The sequence below is a fragment of the Sinohyriopsis cumingii genome, chromosome 16 (assembly GCF_028554795.1).
Source record: "Sinohyriopsis cumingii isolate HCF-2022 chromosome 16, ASM2855479v2, whole genome shotgun sequence".
Lineage (NCBI taxonomy): Eukaryota > Metazoa > Mollusca > Bivalvia > Unionida > Unionidae > Sinohyriopsis > Sinohyriopsis cumingii.
This window is the reverse complement of record NC_142976.1, coordinates 15,304,940-15,324,012: the sequence shown is the minus strand read 5'-3', so window position 1 is coordinate 15,324,012 and position 19,073 is coordinate 15,304,940. Positions and strand designations below refer to the sequence as shown.

General features: G+C 33.3%; 1 protein-coding gene across 1 annotated transcript in view; it reads left to right on the top strand.

The window, feature by feature from the left end:
* The window catches only part of LOC149779980 (uncharacterized), a 45,975-nt gene extending 28,841 nt beyond the window's left edge, over window positions 1-17,134 (top strand). The window contains exons 11-12 of the mRNA XM_089936703.1: window positions 4,644-4,758; window positions 6,124-17,134. Coding sequence (XP_089792829.1) covers window positions 4,644-4,758; window positions 6,124-6,704 — 696 coding nt within the window. The 3' untranslated portion in view covers window positions 6,705-17,134. The remainder of the gene's footprint in view (window positions 1-4,643; window positions 4,759-6,123) is intronic.
* The last annotated feature ends 1,939 nt before the right edge of the window (window positions 17,135-19,073 follow it).

The window sequence follows — 19,073 nt, the reverse complement described above, 5'->3', positions numbered from 1 at the left end:
CAAGCCTATAATCTATCTATACAAGCCCATACTCTAATCTATACAAGCCCATAGTCTAATCTATACCGGCCCATAATCTATATATACAAGCCCATAATCTATCTATACAAGCCCATATTCTAATCTATACAGGCCCATAATCTATCTATACAAGCCCATAATCTATCTATACAAGCCATAATCTATCTATGCAAACCCATAATCTAATCTATACAAGCCATAGTCTATCTATACAGGCCCATAATCTATCTATACAAGCCCATAATCTATCTATACAAGCCCACAGTCTATCTATACAAGCCATAATCTATCTATACAAACCCATAATCTAATCTATACAAGCCCATATTCTATCTATACAGGCCATAGTCTATCTATACAAGCCCATAATCTAATCTATACAAGCCATAGTCTATCTATACAAGCAAATACTTACTGTTTTGTTCTATTTTAGCCTGTCGCTATACTGAGGCAGGTCACAAGGATTCATGCATCAAGGAGAATTTGTCAAAATCGGGCTTGTTAGAGATTCATACTCTTCAGAAGCTATTTTCAAACCTAACAATTTTCATCCATTCCATTGCTCGCCAGTTTTGTTTATCTGGAATTTGCGAATGCTGCAAATACTAAAACTTTGTCAGTGCTAAAGACTAGTTTTTTATGCACATCATTTATGCATCAAACATAATCTGTGTAAAATGTTGATTTTCTCCTATCAGTTTTGGACTGCACTGATGTCCAACCTAGCATTCAAAGAGCAATATCTGATATTTATTGTGTTGGAAAGCTTAGTAAATGTTTGGCAGTTTTTTTATCTAGTGAAGAGAGGTCACTTTGTGAAATATTACCCCATTATTCACTGCCATAAAACATTGAAAGAAATATTACCTTTTTGATCACATCTGCAGCAACCAAAGTGTTTAAACCATTTAGTTTATTGCCAATACCAAACAGACCTTGAAAGAGTTTTTACCTTTCTTGCATGCCTTCACTATTGTGTCATGTGACATAAAATTTTAATTAATCTGGTGTGCCAGATGTGTTGCAGAATCAGCAGTTGGCAACGTGACAACACAAGATACCATATCATATTGCCATAATTCTTGTTTTGTGGACTGAAGTTAACATAGGTCTTTATGATACTAAGTTCAGATCACCACTTTCTACCGCAGGCATATGCTTTTGCAGACTGCTTGAATAAGTAGCCAGAAGTGAAATATTGTCAGCAAGGTATGATTTCCCAGAGCTATGGATCCAGTCTTTGTTCCAAATCCACCAATCCCCAGCTGGATCTGCAAGTCATTTGTGAACATTGTATGCATAAGTTGACAAAACACCTCCTTTATCTCACTCCATGGCCAATTGGGAACCAGTCCAAATATTCAACTAATGCTTGATGTGAATGTCCTCATAATATTTGGCAAATCTGTTTACGATGAAAGTGACATGATGCACACAACACCATCAATCGATATTTACTGAAAAAATGTATATGTTTGCCTCATTTGACACTGACTCCAAAAATGTTTACATCAGATTCCTGCACTTACTATATATAGTAATGTCTAGCACTGGGGCATCATGTCGCAGACATTTAGCGTGATGTCCCACCCAGTCACATTATCCTGACACCAGGCCGACTTGACCTAACACTAACCTGTTAATGCTGAGTGCCAAGCGAGGAAGCTGTTAGTACCATTTTTATAAGTCTTTGATATGACTTGGCTGGGAATTGAACCCATGACCTTCGCATCCGAGGCGAATGCTCTAACCACTAGGCCAATGGAGTGGTAGTATTTGTTGTATTGTTGCACTGATTTAAAAGCTGACTGCCTTGTAATACCATGTTAGTTACATCTTTTGTATCAAATAAAGAGGGTGGACTAATTGAAAAGTTAAAACGTATGTAAATCCAACCTACGTAAGAGCTAGCAGCCCCAGTCTAGTGTTAGGTCAACTCATTTAAAGCGATCAGTAGTAGATCACTGTTACAATTATTAGGGAGAATAAAATATATTTAAACTACCTTAACTAGCATACTCGTTCACAAATGTGATCAATGAAAGCAAGATAAATATGTGAAATGAATATCAAGTGATATAAATTTCTGTTTCACAGATATGTTTTATTGATGAAAAGCTGGTTTCAGAGATTGTAATTAATTTTTAATTCCTGAATTAGCACTTGGAGATTCCCTCATGGATGAGAAGTTTCACTATTACTTGCAATGAAATCAAGGCATACTTTCCATATTGACTGCTGTTTCACAAACTAAATGTTCCATTTTGTAAAAATAAAATTTGAATTTGAATCAATAACTAGCTTAGTTAATGCTTAGTATGCTTCTTGAGTTGCATTCCACAAGAGTAGAGAGCAAAGCAGGGAATGTAATGATCAGGGAACCAGCCTACTCAACAACATAAAGCAGTGATGTAATACACAATGTTTTCGCATACACATGAAAAGTTATTGAAACCAGTTGGAATAAAGTTAGTGATCTCTCAGTGGTTGGACATCTTGAAAATAAGGGTCATTTTTACATAAAAACAAATAACTTATTAGAAAAAAATGCATTATTGACAGTTATTCCCAATGCAATTTTAAAATGAGTAATCAGCCATTAAATGGACCCCTGCTACACCCCCCACAGGTGTTTTCTCAATGTCCAGCAAGGATATAGTGCTTTCTATGTTTTTGGATCCCATTGTGCATGAGTTATTGGGGATAGGTGTATTTCTATAGCTAGATTTTGTAGGTTTTTAAAGTCTCTCGTTAGCTTTATATTCACTACCCTTTGGTCTTTCCTCATTTATCCATATATACATAGCTTATCTTTTGAAGTCTATGTGCTTATTTAAGTTCTTTTGACTAGCATGGTTTTTGGCGTAATAATTTAATTTTTACTTTGGGGGAATGATGTTGCTTGACTGCTGCTTTGCAGTAATAATGCACCCATAAAATCTATCAATATTGTCTGACATAGTATCAATATTCAAAGTTTTCAGTCAATGATCCAGTTCTGTTTGATATCTTTTTGAAGTATCAGCATCATATTTTATTCCAAGCTTTGGTATTTCTCTTCATAAATCTCTCCCACATTTAACTGTATGAAGGGAAGTAAGTATAAGGCTGTTTTCAGATGTCACATGCTATCTGAAATGATGTATGTATTCAGTATGCTGCTGCCTATGCATTGATCCAAGAGTACAAAATATCACCATTTTTGCTGACATGAATGTATAACAGGAACCAGTGCATACTGTTCAATGACCGTCACTCACTAGATTATTATGTCTTAAGAACTCATGAAATATCCTGTCCTTGTAATCTCTGAATGCATTTGGTTCAGCTACTGCATTGAAATCCTCAGTAAAATGCACATTATCCAGATACGAATACTGATCATACAGATTTTGAATACAGCTCAGTTTGTACAAGTCTTTGCCATAAAATAGGGATGGCATACATAAACAAAAATCTATACATTTTGCAAATCTGGAAATTTAAATTCTATGCCAGCAATAACATCAACCTTCATGCCATCTATGAAGTTAGCAGATCTTATGAGAGAGGTTTTGCAGACAATTGCAACACCTTTTTTTACTGCATTTGATCAACATGAAATTCAATGAAATATCCTCTGCCTTAGCACTGCATTTGTAATCAGAATGAATAGAATACTGAAATGTGCTGACAGAAATAGTTTATGCTCCTCAATTCCTGCATTAACATCATATTTATTCTTGATTTTGCTAGTAAAATGTTTGCTGAATGAAGCGCTTGTTTCATTTGCCAAGAGATGTTGATCATTTGGATTGTTCTGTTTGTACACTAAGATTTGATTTCTTCTTGCTAAACATATTTGATTCTTCTTCCAAAACATACATTTGATCTCATAAGGATCCCCTTTCATTAAAATGGCTTACGAAGGACAGTCCCTTGCATACTGCATTTGACTTCTAATATCATTTGGGTTTTTTTTCTTACCACCAAAATTTCCAATGGAAAGCCAGGAAAACCTCATGCTCTACTAAATAAGACTGACCAGGTTATAGTATCTTTACATTCTTGTGTGATCTCTAGGAATTTCATTATATACTTGTCTCTGAGTAAATGATCTAATTCCTGGTCAAATCTTCTAATTATAATCCAGATTGGGAAGCTGAGATATGTCAGTATGCTGGGTTGTAACATCCAGAAGATAAATCTTGGGCTCCTGTGTCAGAACATACGTAATATACTTTCTGCCTATTTCTGTACTGAGGTTGCGAAAATATATTTGCATCATCTTTGCCTATTGAATTTGTTTTACAAAATGCATGTAAGTCACAGTTACCATGTACAACACAATTGCTTGTATTTACTGGTCTCAGTTCAGAATGTTTTCCCTAAACTAGCCTCATAGACAGAATTATCCATTATTGTATAGGAGTGTTGTAATGTCCAGCTAAACAATCCACCATCTTGGATGTAGTTGACCCACCATATTACCATATAGCTAATAGGTTAATTATAACCAGAAGAATCAGGTAGTGGGTGTGAGCACAATTGTAAAATGTTAGAGGTAATCTTTATATTATTCGGCTTATGAATCAGCATGCACAAAACAATTGGAGTTCTTTTCTCAAATTGATTAATTTCAGGATGAGAAATCAACTAATTTTGGAGCAGATGATTCTACTGCTGTTAGGAAGCTCAAAAAAAAGAAGACTTTACTCAGATCTAGATCTTCTGCTGAGTCTCCAGTCTCCACTATTGGTAAGTCCTATGCTATGAATAACAGAAAATATTGAAAACCAACAAGTTTTGTAAAATGAAAAGAATAATTTATTTCCATAGAATACAAGATGAAAATTTAAAAAGAACTTACAGTATTATAAACTAAAACCCGAATAGTCCTAAAAGTTCTAGCACAAGTCCAAAGGTATAGAATATTCTCAAGAATTCCAGCTGTGTTCCAGATGAATTCCAATTTTGAATGTGCTGATGTACCAGTAGCTTGGAATAGTGCTGATGTGCTAACAGTCTGGATGTGTCACAATGATATAATTCAAAATGGCTCTTAATGAATTTACAGTAATCCTAAAAAAAGTGATTTAGTCCAAAATTAATTATGAGCATTTTTTTTACAAATTCCAGTGAATAATTTAAATAAATAAATCCTCAATATGAACTGAAACACGGCCACAATTCATTCCACTAAGACTGATATTAAGATATGGAATGGGTAATTCTGATATAGTCAACCTTAATGTAAAACCTTAAGACACAATTTGAGGACTAGGATGAGGAAATTTCCATCAAACTGTAAACAAAGTTTGTTGGTAGAAACTTCTAAGGTCAGAATCAAAACTGTATCTAATAAACATGTCTATCCTATATGACATTAGACTTCTAAGCCAAACTCCTACCCTCGATTATGGCTACAAGTCAGTAAATATTCTGCTGTTGTCTTGATTGCAGATATACTGCTCTGTGCCTTACTAGTGTATTCTGTTGGTTAAGACACAGAACTCTGTTGTTGTCATCTCTAAGAACTAATTCCAGTGATGGAAAAATTGGGGCCCAAAGGCCCATGCTAGATCAGAATGCAGACATGCCAACCCTTACAATTGGACCATAAGCCTCACAGAAATTATCCTTAAATTACAGACTTGATGTATCTTAGAAAAAATATGGAAATAAGAGTCTTACAGTAAAATCTAGATACTGACTTGTCCATGTTTGATTCAGATCTGGGTTTCATATTAAAAGCAGTGAAATTGGTCAGAGAACCAGGTTAACTTTTCAGTAGTACATCATGTGCTTTAAAATGCACATATTGTTTAATGCAAAACATCTGCATGATCAATCTGTTCCTTATATAATTTTTTCAATGGCACTGCTTTCTTTAAGTTTCTTTGATACTATAAAATTTGACAACTTTTTCAGTTTTTGAGGAGTACACACTGGTGGCTGATAAGTCTAAAGTAATGGCAAACAAAATAGGAAACAAGACACTCTGAATTACAATCTGAATAAACCTGCATCTTCCTCCCTTGTTCTATTTGTATTTTATTTAGCATCTAATTTGAATTTTATGCAATTTTCTCAACTCCTAATTGGTCTGTTTTGTTTTGGTAGATAACCCAGAGTTATACATTAATAAGGGATATCTAGTGAACCTGAATCTTGCCGTCAGGAATCCAGTGAAAATCCAGGCCCCTCCGCCAATGACCCCAAAAGGCTCAGGAAGGGCCCCAGAATACAACTCAGATACAGCTGATTCTCTTGATGAAGTGCCAATAGACAAATCCTTGAACATGTCTACTAAGACTTCAAGTGAATTACACCAAGCTGATGAAGATAAAACCCTTTCCCCAAAAGATGGAGGCAAAAAGGGGCAAAAGAAGAGCAGAAGGAAAAAGAAAGCAATTAAAGAGGATTTGAATGCTACAACAATGTTTACTGTTAATTCTTCTGCTAGATTTAATGCTGATGGAAGTCTAGATTATTCTGATGGATTTCAAAAGTTGCCATTGACACCTATTCAGATGCGCAAGAGGCCCACAGAGGTTCCTCCATTGGACTTAACTGCACTTAAATCCAGCAACGAAAGCAATTCTTTCCGCCCCTTCAGTAGTGCAAGATCATCAGATACTTTTTACACTGAGAGGGTTTTGCCTAGTGTTCCAGAGAGGCCTGTAGCAGATACTGAAGTGTAAAGCAATGCTCATCCCATTGTCTTCTACACAGTATTCAAATCACGCATTCCATCCCATCCCCTTCAGAATTCCAGTGAAATGAAATATTTTCCTTGTTTTTGCAAGTATTCATTTTTTTTCTTGGTTTAAAAAAATAGTATTTACAGTTTTGTGTTTACTTTACATGTATATGTGTTAACAGGTTACTGTGAGTGTAAATATTTCAGTTAGTAATATGGTATAATATAGTGCTACACTATCTGGTTCTAAGTAAGTTCTGTTGCAAAACTTTCCTAGATTGCAGCAGATATTTCAAGTTTTTGAAAAGGCTTCATCAATTTTAAATTTTTGTAACGTTCAAGAAAATCGTCTTTCAGAATAGTAAGCATTTTCATCTCTGAATGAATTGCTTACAGAATATAAAAATGTTTAAGTCTTGAAACAAGACAACATATTTTTACAACTTTACATCATTTACCTACAGCCCCTCTTGCCATGTAGGTTGATGGCCATTTATCCTTTGGAATGATAGGGAATATTGTTTTAATGGCTTCTGTTATATGGTTTGATTAATAATATCCCGGATATTTCTTCAGCCATGTTTTGTTCCTTACAGAATACAAACATGTAATAAAATTTTTACCTAGATATGTTAAAATAAATATTCACACAAAAATTTAGAAGTCTGTTGGATTTTCAAAGGTGGAAACTCATTGAAAGCCAAGAGCTGTGCTTTTGTACTTGGTTGCTATGATATATATTGTGGATAGTTACACTAGGTGAACAAATAAAGGTCAGTTGTAAGTTTTATATTTAGTTCAGGGTCTAAAGAGAAATTAGTTGTACTCAGCTGATTAAGTTACCATGTATAAATAATTAATTTATTATTGTTATTATTATTATTATTATTATTATTAATCTACTGTTATTATGTAAAGTATCACTAATTTATCAAATGGTTAGTAATTTAAAACTATGCCAAGAAAGGTTATATGTATCAGGCTAATTACAACTATAATTCAGTTAAATGATAGTGTAGTAAATTTGTTTCCTGATGCGAAATGCATAAAATTGTATTTTTTATTATTTTTATACAGTAAAACCCATCTGACCTTCTGCCAAAAAGCATTGTCTCTGAAGCTGGTTCGTCTCATAATAGGTCATGACACTATGTAATCAATAAATCTGTGTATGGAGGTTATGGTCTCTCAAAGCAGGTGCTCCAATAGCAGTGGTTTCTCAAGACAGGTTTACTGTGCTAACATTTTAGACCTTTCTGTTCATAAAGGTAATAGCTTTCATACAGTTAATTAATTTCATTAAGCATCAAAATCCTCTAGATCAAAGCGTTTGGGGTGAAGTTAGAAAAAAAAGATATTAGCAGTATTGTCAGAATCTGAACAATATACACACGTATAATGCACAAAAGCAATACCTAAAAAAGTTTATTCTAAGTAATTTTATGCTAGTGCTGTTCCATTTAAACAAAAATAGTACCCATGGAAGGCACTTTAAAAAAAATATATGCCAGGGTTCTCTGATTACTCGGGGAGTTAATGTGAAAATGATACAAAGTTCTAAATTGCATCAATGAATGACTACTCTACATTAAATGTGCCTTCCCTGGGTCTCATATACTGGAACAGCCCTTACAGGGAGAGACATCAAAGGATGCAATTATCTGACAGTATATTGTGAACTTTACTGCTGCAGAGTTTTATTTGTAAAGTTAATAAAAAATCATTTGAGCAGCAGCAGCAGCATTTTTCAAGGCATCATGGAGTTAAAGAAAAGGAGTTTGGAGAAAATATCAGTAGACAGATTGCAATAGTTTTCTTGCAGTTTGTTTTGCTTAATTGTAGAATATAATGTACCTTGATTTTGTAATATGCATTATAAATAGTGAAAAGACAAAGTTTCTTATTGTTATGATTATTATGTTTGAATTACTTTGTTCATGATATGTTTATACTTGACAATGCATGTATGAGGAAAGTCAGATAGCTTGTAATTGTTGATATATTAGAACACAGGTATTTGTTTGATCACATGTAAGAGAGGGTTTCAGCACATGCAGCACAAATCTGAGTTGTAGATCACAAGGAATGGCTTTCATGACTTTTTTTGTGATATCAGGGTCAGGTATCTCAGTCATGGCTTTCATGACTTTTTTGTGATATCAGGGTCAGGTATCTCAGTCATTATGTTCTGGAAGTTAAAAAAAAATCTTTTTTGAAGTAAAATAAATGTTTTCGGAAGTGTTGACAACCTCTAAACTGTTCATTGCAAGCAATGTTAATTTTTAGGGCATTCCTATACATTATTTATTTTATTTAAAGTGTTAAAGGCCGTAATCAATGATCTTGTATATTTAAAGGCACTTTTATACAAGTTATATAATAAACAGTCTTGCATTTGAGGAATTGAAGATATTAATCATTATTGTGGTTTGCAAACTCAGTTTTACCATCAGTGTATCAGCATATATTTGTGACAGTAAAATCTGCACCATTAACATTTTAGATCCTCAAACACAAGATTGCAATTCCCATTCTATTACACTTGGAATATTTTGTCAAAACATGGTAACAAAATGTAATTTTTAGTGGTATCATGTCGCTGGGAAAGACGTCAAGGGGTGTCAATTTCCATGTGAATTTTACCGCTGCAAATTTTGAGGTGACCAATTTGAAAGGGCATTACATTCCAAAATATGATAGAATCAGCCTTCTCATTTCAGAAAAAGATGTCTGCAAAATCACAATTTTGTTTAGTTGTCTCATTATCCTTAATTAGATATAATTGAATTGTGATCCATCTGTCTTTATTCAGTATTTTGGTTTATAATGAGAGGGCTGAAAATGAATTGTGAATTCACTTGGTGGGGGGTGTGTCTCTCAGCTTTCTTACAAAAAGTAATATTTTTCATCCTTAAATTCATGAAAAGGGTCATATCTTCTTTATGAATGTGTTCTTTTCTTGGTGCTGGATCTTTGAATTTCTGGTTTGTAGCAACCTTGAAACCCACAAAAATTGGTACCCCATAAAAAATTGCCTCCAGTGATTATTCAGTTTTTTATATTACCTAAGTTTGGTTTAATTATTAGGTTACATCTGTCTGATTACTTTTGTAACTGAATTGATTTCCTTTGTCTATAGCAAAAATGGCTCTGATAATTTTGATGAGAGAGAACTTGTTTTGGTTGAATTCTGTGATACCTTTCTCTTTTTATTTCCTGAATTTCACAACAGTTGTTAATCAGTTTGTTTTTCTTCATGTTCATTATTCATAAATTTGTGTTGTTGTTTAAAATATTTTTTATTGTCAAAGAAAACTCACTGTAGATAAGTTTATTCATAAGAAATAGTGAGTTGTTTCCATGATACCTGGTAAACTTTATTTCATTTGACTAATTATGGAGTGCTATAATTTACCAATGACTTTTATCTTGATGATGCATCCATCATTCACCTTTATAAAAAAAATTGCAAATTTTTAGGGAATAAAGTTTTTTGAATGATTAACCCACTCGTTGCAGTAACAAAAAATTACTAGTTAACTGGGAGTAATTTACTGTGTGATCAGTGACATGTTTGTATGTTTACTTCATGTGTTTATTTATGGAATATGTTGGTATGAGTTTGATATTCCTCCATCATGGAGTTACAATTCGATTCTGAGCATGGATTAGATCTATTTGAGTACATTTTATAGTTGCATCGTATGCAAATATTTCAACCTTTACTTCTCCTGGTGCAGAAACATGTTGAAAATTTCTTTTAAAAATGTAATTCACATTCAGTATGCCAGAAGATACATAATGGATTTGTAACTATAAATTGATCATTCAAGTTCCGTTGTTATCAGACTATTACACATTCTACTTTCTGAATCAGACAGCAGTTTAAATTTTAAATATTAAGTTGCCTTATAATGACATGGTTTTATGTCTCCTCCACGACCTTTTTATTTGCATTCATTTCAGGGCTTTGCATGATAAAGATTACCTTGCATGTCATATTGATAAGCTTTGTGATAACTTGTATTGTTTTAACCCCATTTTGTAGTACAACTTACCATGATGATGGTTCTTGCTGTGTCTACATGTCTTGTTCAAGTTTAGCTGTATGCATAGCCCATGTAATTGGTTAAAAGACCTACAAGTTTATTTCTGAGATTTAAAAAAAATTCTGTCCATGGGTATTATGTTCACCAAACGTTTTCATCTTATTTATTTTGATTGCTAGCATTAAAAATGCCCATGATGTGATTGGACAATCTGTCTGCAAAATGTGATAAAACTGTTAGGGTCATTCAAGTTTCAACATAATTATAAACATAGTCATTCAGTTATTATCCAATATTAGTAGTTCCAGAAACCGTTTTTGTGCCAACTTTTATTTATTATGTGTTTTGTTATAGTTTTTTTCAGTCGTACAGCCTAGTTTTTTTTCTTTAGTGATTTATCAAAGTAGCTGATTTTTTTAAGTAGTTCTTGCCAGTATGTAAATTTCAAATATTTATATGGATTATTAAGGAAAGTTCACAGTGTACAGTAACATGGATTATTAAGGAAAGTTCACAGTGTACAGTAACATGGATTATTAAGGAAAGTTCACAGTGTACAGTAACATGGATTTATTTATGATCTGGTGCTGACTGTACTCACTTATGAGTCAAGTCCAACTGCAAATAACATAGACCAGATCTGTCACATAATGCAGTTTGCAATTGGAATCGACTTATAAGCAATATATATAATAGGTAGAGACATGTTTGACTCTGCCTAATCCGATAATAATTAAGTGACATGTTCAAAATTGTCTGTTTTCTTAAGTTTAGTATTTATTCATACATTGTAAATCATACACATTTTTGAAACAGATTCTGGATTGCCAGAGTCAGAATTTATTATTTTTATGTTTCTGATATTTCTAATCATTTGGTTGTTTCTTATTTAATATAGTCATGCATATATCAGTCATTCTCTTGTTTACATTTTATGTAGAAGTGTATAAGTTTAATGTTTAGTAACATGGCTTTCTTCAGAAAACAGCCAAATTAAGTAAAGAGTGAAGATAAATCAACTGGAATAAAAAGGGTACAAAGCCGTAAAACACATTTTGAATAGATACGGCCTTTTGTTCAACCCTCACTTAAGCAGTTGGTATCAAGATATAGTGAAATGACTGCTGTATGAAATCTCACTAATTCCGTTGATGGAATGATGATTGCTGAACACAAGTCTGAGTAATTATTATTTCCGTCCATCTCTAAAACTAGTCAATGAATAAAATTTGGTCAATTTATAGATATTTATATATAGTGCACTGCAAACAATATTGACTCATATGTGTCATTGCAAGATGTGACAGCAGATATGGGTGTATGGTTGTCACAGCTAGAGGTGTGTTATTTGCAGGGAAATACATTGTCTTACTACTCATTTTTACCATGTTTTGTTTCAGAAAATTACAAGAAGCTGTCATTGCTAAAATATATCACCCTCACATGCATACATGAATGTCATGTACAGTTCCCAGACTTATTTGATGAGTTTCTGATGTTGTTCTTCCTATGACATTAGAGATGGGGTTGATACAAGAGACACATATTGCTGAAGGCAGATTGTAAGGTTTCTGTTTATGGTATACATTAGTGCTTGAGTATGCATCATCCAGCACTGATATATGGCAAAATGTTTTTTGTTTTCAAAGGGCCTGAATTTTCATTCATCAGTTGGTCCTACCCCTCCTTTAGTCTGTTTTTGATTGCTTTAAATGAAGGTTTTGGAGCTGTAAAATGCTCAGAAGATGCCAGTTGTTAAGAAGAACAAACATTTACTGCGTATGTATATTTTCTTTCTTGTCCATTTACATGATTTTGTTTATTTCAATTCATTTTAACTTCTTATATGATGAACTAAGAGCCTACTTTTTTAAGTATTGCTAATTCAGTCACATTTGGTTAACGTTTTAAACTTCAAGTGCATTTGTTCATACTGTGGTGTAAAACCTTTAGGAAATTAGAAGTTACATAATAAAACAATTACTGGTTTTGATTTCAATTGATACAAAGATTTATTAACCCCTGAAAAATTATAATTGGTTGTGTCACAAGTCATGGTTAATATAACTATTTTTAGGGTTGATAAATCCTTGAATCATCCAGAATTAAAATTCACTAACATTTAAACTGTATAAATATTGGCAAGCAATGAAGTCCTTTTTTGTATAATCAACATCTTAGTTTCCCATAGTGAAGGAAGACAGTTAAACTGTATAAATGTTGGCAAGCAATGAAGTCCTTTTTTGTATAATCAACATCTTACAGTTTCCCATAGTTAAGGAAGACAGTTAAACTGTATAAATATTGGCAAGCAATGAAGTCCTTCTTTGTATAATCAACATCATACTTAAACTGTATAAATGTTTGCAAGCAATGAAGTCCTTTTTTTATATAATCAACATCTTACAGTTTCCCATAGTTAAGGAAGACAGTTAAACTGTGTAAATGTTGGCAAGCAATGAAGTCCTTTTTTGTATAATCAACATCTTAACAGTTTCCCATAGGTAAGGAAGACAGTTAAACTGTATAAATGTTGGCAAGCAATGAAGTCCTTTTTTGTATAATCAACATCTTACAGTTTCCCAAAGTTAAGGAAGACAGTTAAACTGTATAAATGTTGGCAAGCAATGAAGTCCTTTTTTGTATAATCAACATCTTACAGTTTCCCATAGTTAAGGAAGACAGTTTAATGTATTTCATCTAGAGAGCACCATTTTTTAATTTAATCTTTTGAAGCTAACTTTTTGTTTATAATGATCCCATGTTTTTTTTTTTAAATAAAGTTTTTGAATTTTGTTTACAGAAATTTAGCTTGAAAAAATCTGGTTCTGTATTCCTGGAAACTTTTGAGCAAGAAACTCATTCTCTTGTGGCTCCTGTATTTGCATCAACTCTCATGACTTAAATGATAGAACACTTTATTTTCTCTTTTCCAGTAGTGCTAAAGTTTGATCTACTCCACTGACCTTGTCTACATATAGTAATCATTGTGTATTGTTTAATAACAATTTAAATTCTTGTGCTACTATAAAGCAAGTAATGTTAATATATGAAAAACACAAGAACAATTGACCATTTTTATGCTCTGCAATTAGAGTCAAACATTTAAAATAAAACATTTTTTAATAATGTTCTTGACTTAGACATGCTAACACCAATCAGCACTAAAAGGCATGTAGGCTTGACAATGTCAAAGTTGAGACAAGCTAACATCTGCACCAAAGGTATCTAGGCAGATGGAGCTAAAGTGTAAGCAGGATAACAGCAATCTTCACTAAAAGGTGTCTAGGCAAATGTTGCTAAAGTTTAGACAAGCTTACATCAGTTTGATCTAAAAGGTATCTAGGCACAGTGGTGCAAAAGTTTTGACATTCTGCATTGAAAGATATGTGGACACAATGGCAGTAACATTTAGACATTATGCATTGATATATCAGCATAATGGCAGTAAAGTTTAGACATTCTGCATTGAAAGATATGTGGACACAATGGCAGTAACATTTAGACATGCACTGATATATCAGCATAATGGCAGTAAAGTTTAGACATGTGGCATTGAAAGGTATGTGGACACAAGAGCAGTAAAATTTAGACATTATGCATTGATATATCAGCATAATGGCAGTAAAGTTTAGACATGCTGCATTGAAAGATATGTAGATACAATGGCAGTAAAATTTAGACATTATGCATTGATATATCAGCATAATGGCAGTAAAGTTTAGACATGCTGCGTTGAAAGATATGTAGATACAATGGCAGTAAAATTTAGACATTATGCATTGATATATCAGCATAATGGCAGTAAAGTTTAGACATGCTGCATTGAAAGATATGTGGACACAATGGCAGTAAAATTTAGACATTATGCATTGATATATCAGCATAATGGCAGTAAAGTTTAGACATGCTGCATTGAAAGATATGTGGACACAATGGCAGTAACATTTAGACATTATGCATTGATATATCAGCATAATGGCAGTAAAGTTTAGACATGCTGCATTGAAAGATATGTGGACACAATGGCAGTAACATTTAGACATTATGCATTGATATATCAGCATAATGGCAGTAAAGTTTAGACATGCTGCATTGAAAGATATGTGGACACAATGGCAGTAACATTTAGACATTATGCATTGATATATCAGCATAATGGCAGTAAAGTTTAGACATGCTGCATTGAAAGATATGTGGACACAATGGCAGTAACATTTAGACATTATGCATTGATATATCAGCATAATGGCAGTAAAGTTTAGACATGCTGCATTGAAAGATATGTGGACACAATGGCAGTAACATTTAGACATTATGCATTGATATATCAGCATAATGGCAGTAAAGTTTAGACATGCGGATTGAAAGATATGTGGACACAATGGCAGTAAAGTTGCATTAAAAAATATAGGCACAATGGCAGTAAAGTTTAGAAATGCTGCTACAAGTATATGTTGTTTTACAGTATTGCAGGTTATTAAGATGCTGAATACATAAATTACATTTATTCCTGTAATGTCTCATTCTTATAATAGTAATCATAATAGAAAAATATAGCTGCATTAGTTATAATATATTTAATGCTTTGGGCAACAAATTCAAATTTTATGTCACTTTCAACTCATCTAGCTGTAAGTTCATGAGAGCAGAATGTATTTCTTTATTAATTGTACATTATGCATATGTCAGTTTTAACTTTTTTTCAACTTCTGAAATATTTGATGGACAGCATCTGTGCTTTTCAAATTTGTACAGAATGATTAGTCCACTGCCTAATTTTACTGTTGTAAAATTAAACTAACTTGTACATGGTTTGCAGTGTGCAAATGTTTGCCAAGGCAGCAGTTTGATCCAGAGAGTTACATTTTGATGGCAAGTACTCCAAATACACACAGTGAACCATGTCTTATTTTTTTTCTAACATGACCAATCACTAAATATATGTAAATGATGTACAAAATACCTAAAAAAGTAGATTTTAAACACACAAAAAACCCTGTATGGAAGCAGCATGTGAACTCCTGATGTTAAGTACAGTGTACATTGCAAAGCACATGAAATCGAACCAGTAAAAACCAACCTGATCAATAAAAGCTTAACATATAGAATTCAGGCATCCAAGCCTCTTATTTTGTACAGCTGATACTGATCTGCCTCAGTATAGGTCAGCATAATCAAAAACAATGTCAGCTCTGAAGCCCATAAAAACCTACACTTTAAAATGACTTTTATTTGCACATGGCCATATGGATCGTATTTGACAGAGAGTAAAATTGTTATAACGACCTTTTTGAAATTTTATAAAAGATATGACAAATAATATATAGATTCAAGGGAAAATTAGTTCTAAAAGGTTCTTTCCACATTCACCAGTCCTTACCAAATCCAACTGGGAGCATCCAGGTGTCAAAACTTTTAGTTCTATAAACCCTTTTGTATGTGTAATTGTCCATTTATCTGTCATAAAATCATTTCACTATGCAGATAGTTAAAATAGAAAAGCAACACACAAATGAACACATGTATATAACCTTTGTATGGGATTTTTTTCTGCCAAATTTGGGCAAGTTATGGACTTTTGCTGAGACTGTCTTGTTCACCATTCTGTCATTTTTTTACATTATTATGTGCAAAACATAAATAAGTAAGCTTTGTGCATTTGTTTACCTTTAAGAACTGATTAGTTGATTAGATTTCATATTTTTATGGATTTAAAAAATTTAAATTTAGCCCATATTTGAGTGCTGTCAGTGTGCAGTTGAGTATCACCAGTTTTAAAACAATAACCCTTATTCAGTGTGTTAGTTTAAACATTGCCATTCTTGATTAAAAAGTAGGCCTCTTTCAAACAATTATTATTGCAACATACAGATTCTTTCCTTGTTTTAATTTTTTTAATTTAATTTTTCACTTCAGTTTTCTAATAATATGATCTTGTAACAAAGTACATATAGTGGGTATGATCTGTGATATAATTCTTGTATTTTGTAAAATATAGTTTATGATTTATATATTATACCATAACATCTACACATGCAAATATCTGGTGTAATGGTGTAAATTTACATATTGGCCATTGATGTTAATTATAGGATTCTAGTTCAGATAGTCTCCTTAGTAATAACAAATGTTAAATTCAAGACTAATTCTTCATTCTATCTACAGCATAGTGATCACAAATCAATTCTTTCCTTTTTTGTAGGATAATTTAGTGTATTCATTGTGATTTAAGACTGTCTGATTTTGTGATGTTTTTCATAATTACTGGGTATATCACACATCGAGACATGAATCTGACATATTTATGAAAATAGCGGGTAATATAGCACTGTTGCTTGCTTACAATTGCATAAAAATAAATTAAATTTTGTAAATCGTTTTTAATGTTCATTTTTCTCTGTTCCTAGTGATAACCACATTGGAGTATTCCAATTATGTGTCATTTTTATTTTTGCCTGTTGGTAGGAATCCTATAGTAATTGCATTACCCATTTGTCCATCCATTCATGCCTCGGTTCCTGCAGCACAAGTAGTAGTCATTCAGCTCTCCCTCCTAATAACACTATCCAAGGGTAAGTATATCTCCTTGTAGTTAGGGGTGAAATGATCCACTTATACCATGTATCAATACAATTCATGACACAGAACCTATGATATGATTCATTATCGATACACATATCTACTTGATGGTCTTTTCATCTTGCAAAGGTTTTTCAGTGGTAGGATGGTGCCATTTTACATGTATTTACATCTTTTATTTTCAGTATGCAGATTACAGACAGACATCATTTGTTCATATGCCATTCTCACACCTTGACAAGATAAAAGCAATACTTCCACACCTGTTTGTTTTCAGTGGTTTTAATTCAAACATTTAGGCCATTCCATGCTGCTGCTCCATTGATCAGATGCAGGACTCCTATTGGTCACTACGACCTTTGTTTTGCGTGCTTTGAAAACATTGTATTTCCTGTCTTCACTTAAATTTCTAAGGCATTATGATCTTATTTTCAAAACAGAAGAAATAGTTCAATTAACTTGTGTAAAGAAAGTCTTATCTAGAAAAAGTCGGAGTATGAAAGCAGAGATGGTTAACAACCAGATCCATCATACTGTGCTTACTGCATGTGCAAAACAACTGCTATGACCACATTTCTGTCAGTGAAAAACGAAATTATTGACAGCAGTAACTCGCCTTCTAGAAATTAACAAGGTGATGACTGTAACTGATGCAGTTTGGAATCTGGTCCCTCACCAATTCTGTGCAATTTTGTTTTTTTTCCTGTCAGCCTGGTCAGTCACTGATTTCATACATCACCCCAAGAGAAGACATTTCAAACATGTACAACTTTACAGATCATTTGAAAGCCGCTTTTGCAAGAAGCTTGTCTGTTACATTATGTTTGTTTAAATTGAGTTTGAGTTTTTATGCAATACTTACAGTGTGTCATGCAATGAATAAGCTAGTTAGATCTTATTGGTGGCTATTGACTTAACCAAACAGTAACCACCAATCAGAGATGAATTTAACTTATTTCAATGTGTAACGCACTGGATGTGTAGCGGTCCCATTCAGTCCAAGTAGACAAGATATTATTTCAACTTTGTGGTCTTAGGAAAGAGTGTAAAAGCAACAAGCTTTGTAAAATTTAACAGAATAATATCATGCCAGAATCAATGGCACAACTGTATTTGTCTCACGGCAGGGATTCCTCTGGAAAAAACCCAACCAGAAATGACAACATGCACAGACACCAGAAATACAGTTGGTTGGGAGCCCACCTGTTGCCAGGCTGCTGTGCTGTGTGTCAGTCCACATCAATCTTCTAGAAATGAAGGCTATAATCAATACCTTTCATTCTGGAAAGAACATCTCTGCAAGAGAATTGTCTTAATTGTATCAGACAACTCGGTGGTGGTAAAAAAATCATCCAACCTGTGCATTCTGGTTTGGCAATTCCTCCATTGGTTCTCCCAACTCAGCATCACTGTACAAGTTAGACACATTCCTAGTAGATTCAACGTCCAGGCCCATTCTCTTTCAAGAAATGGTCAGATCATTCACATCGAATTGTCCATTAAACCAATTTGTCTTTCATTGGATTTGGTCATTTTGGGGCTGACCAATGATTGACCTTTATGGGACAAGATTTAGCAACAAACTGCTCAACTTTGACCCCCAGCTACAGACCCAGCAGCTTGAGCAGTGGATTCACCTTCAATAAGTTGGGAGGGTCTCTCTGCTTTTGTCTACCCTTCCCTGGTCCTAGTACCAAAAATCATTCAGAAATTGAGGTGTCATAATTGTAAACTGATTC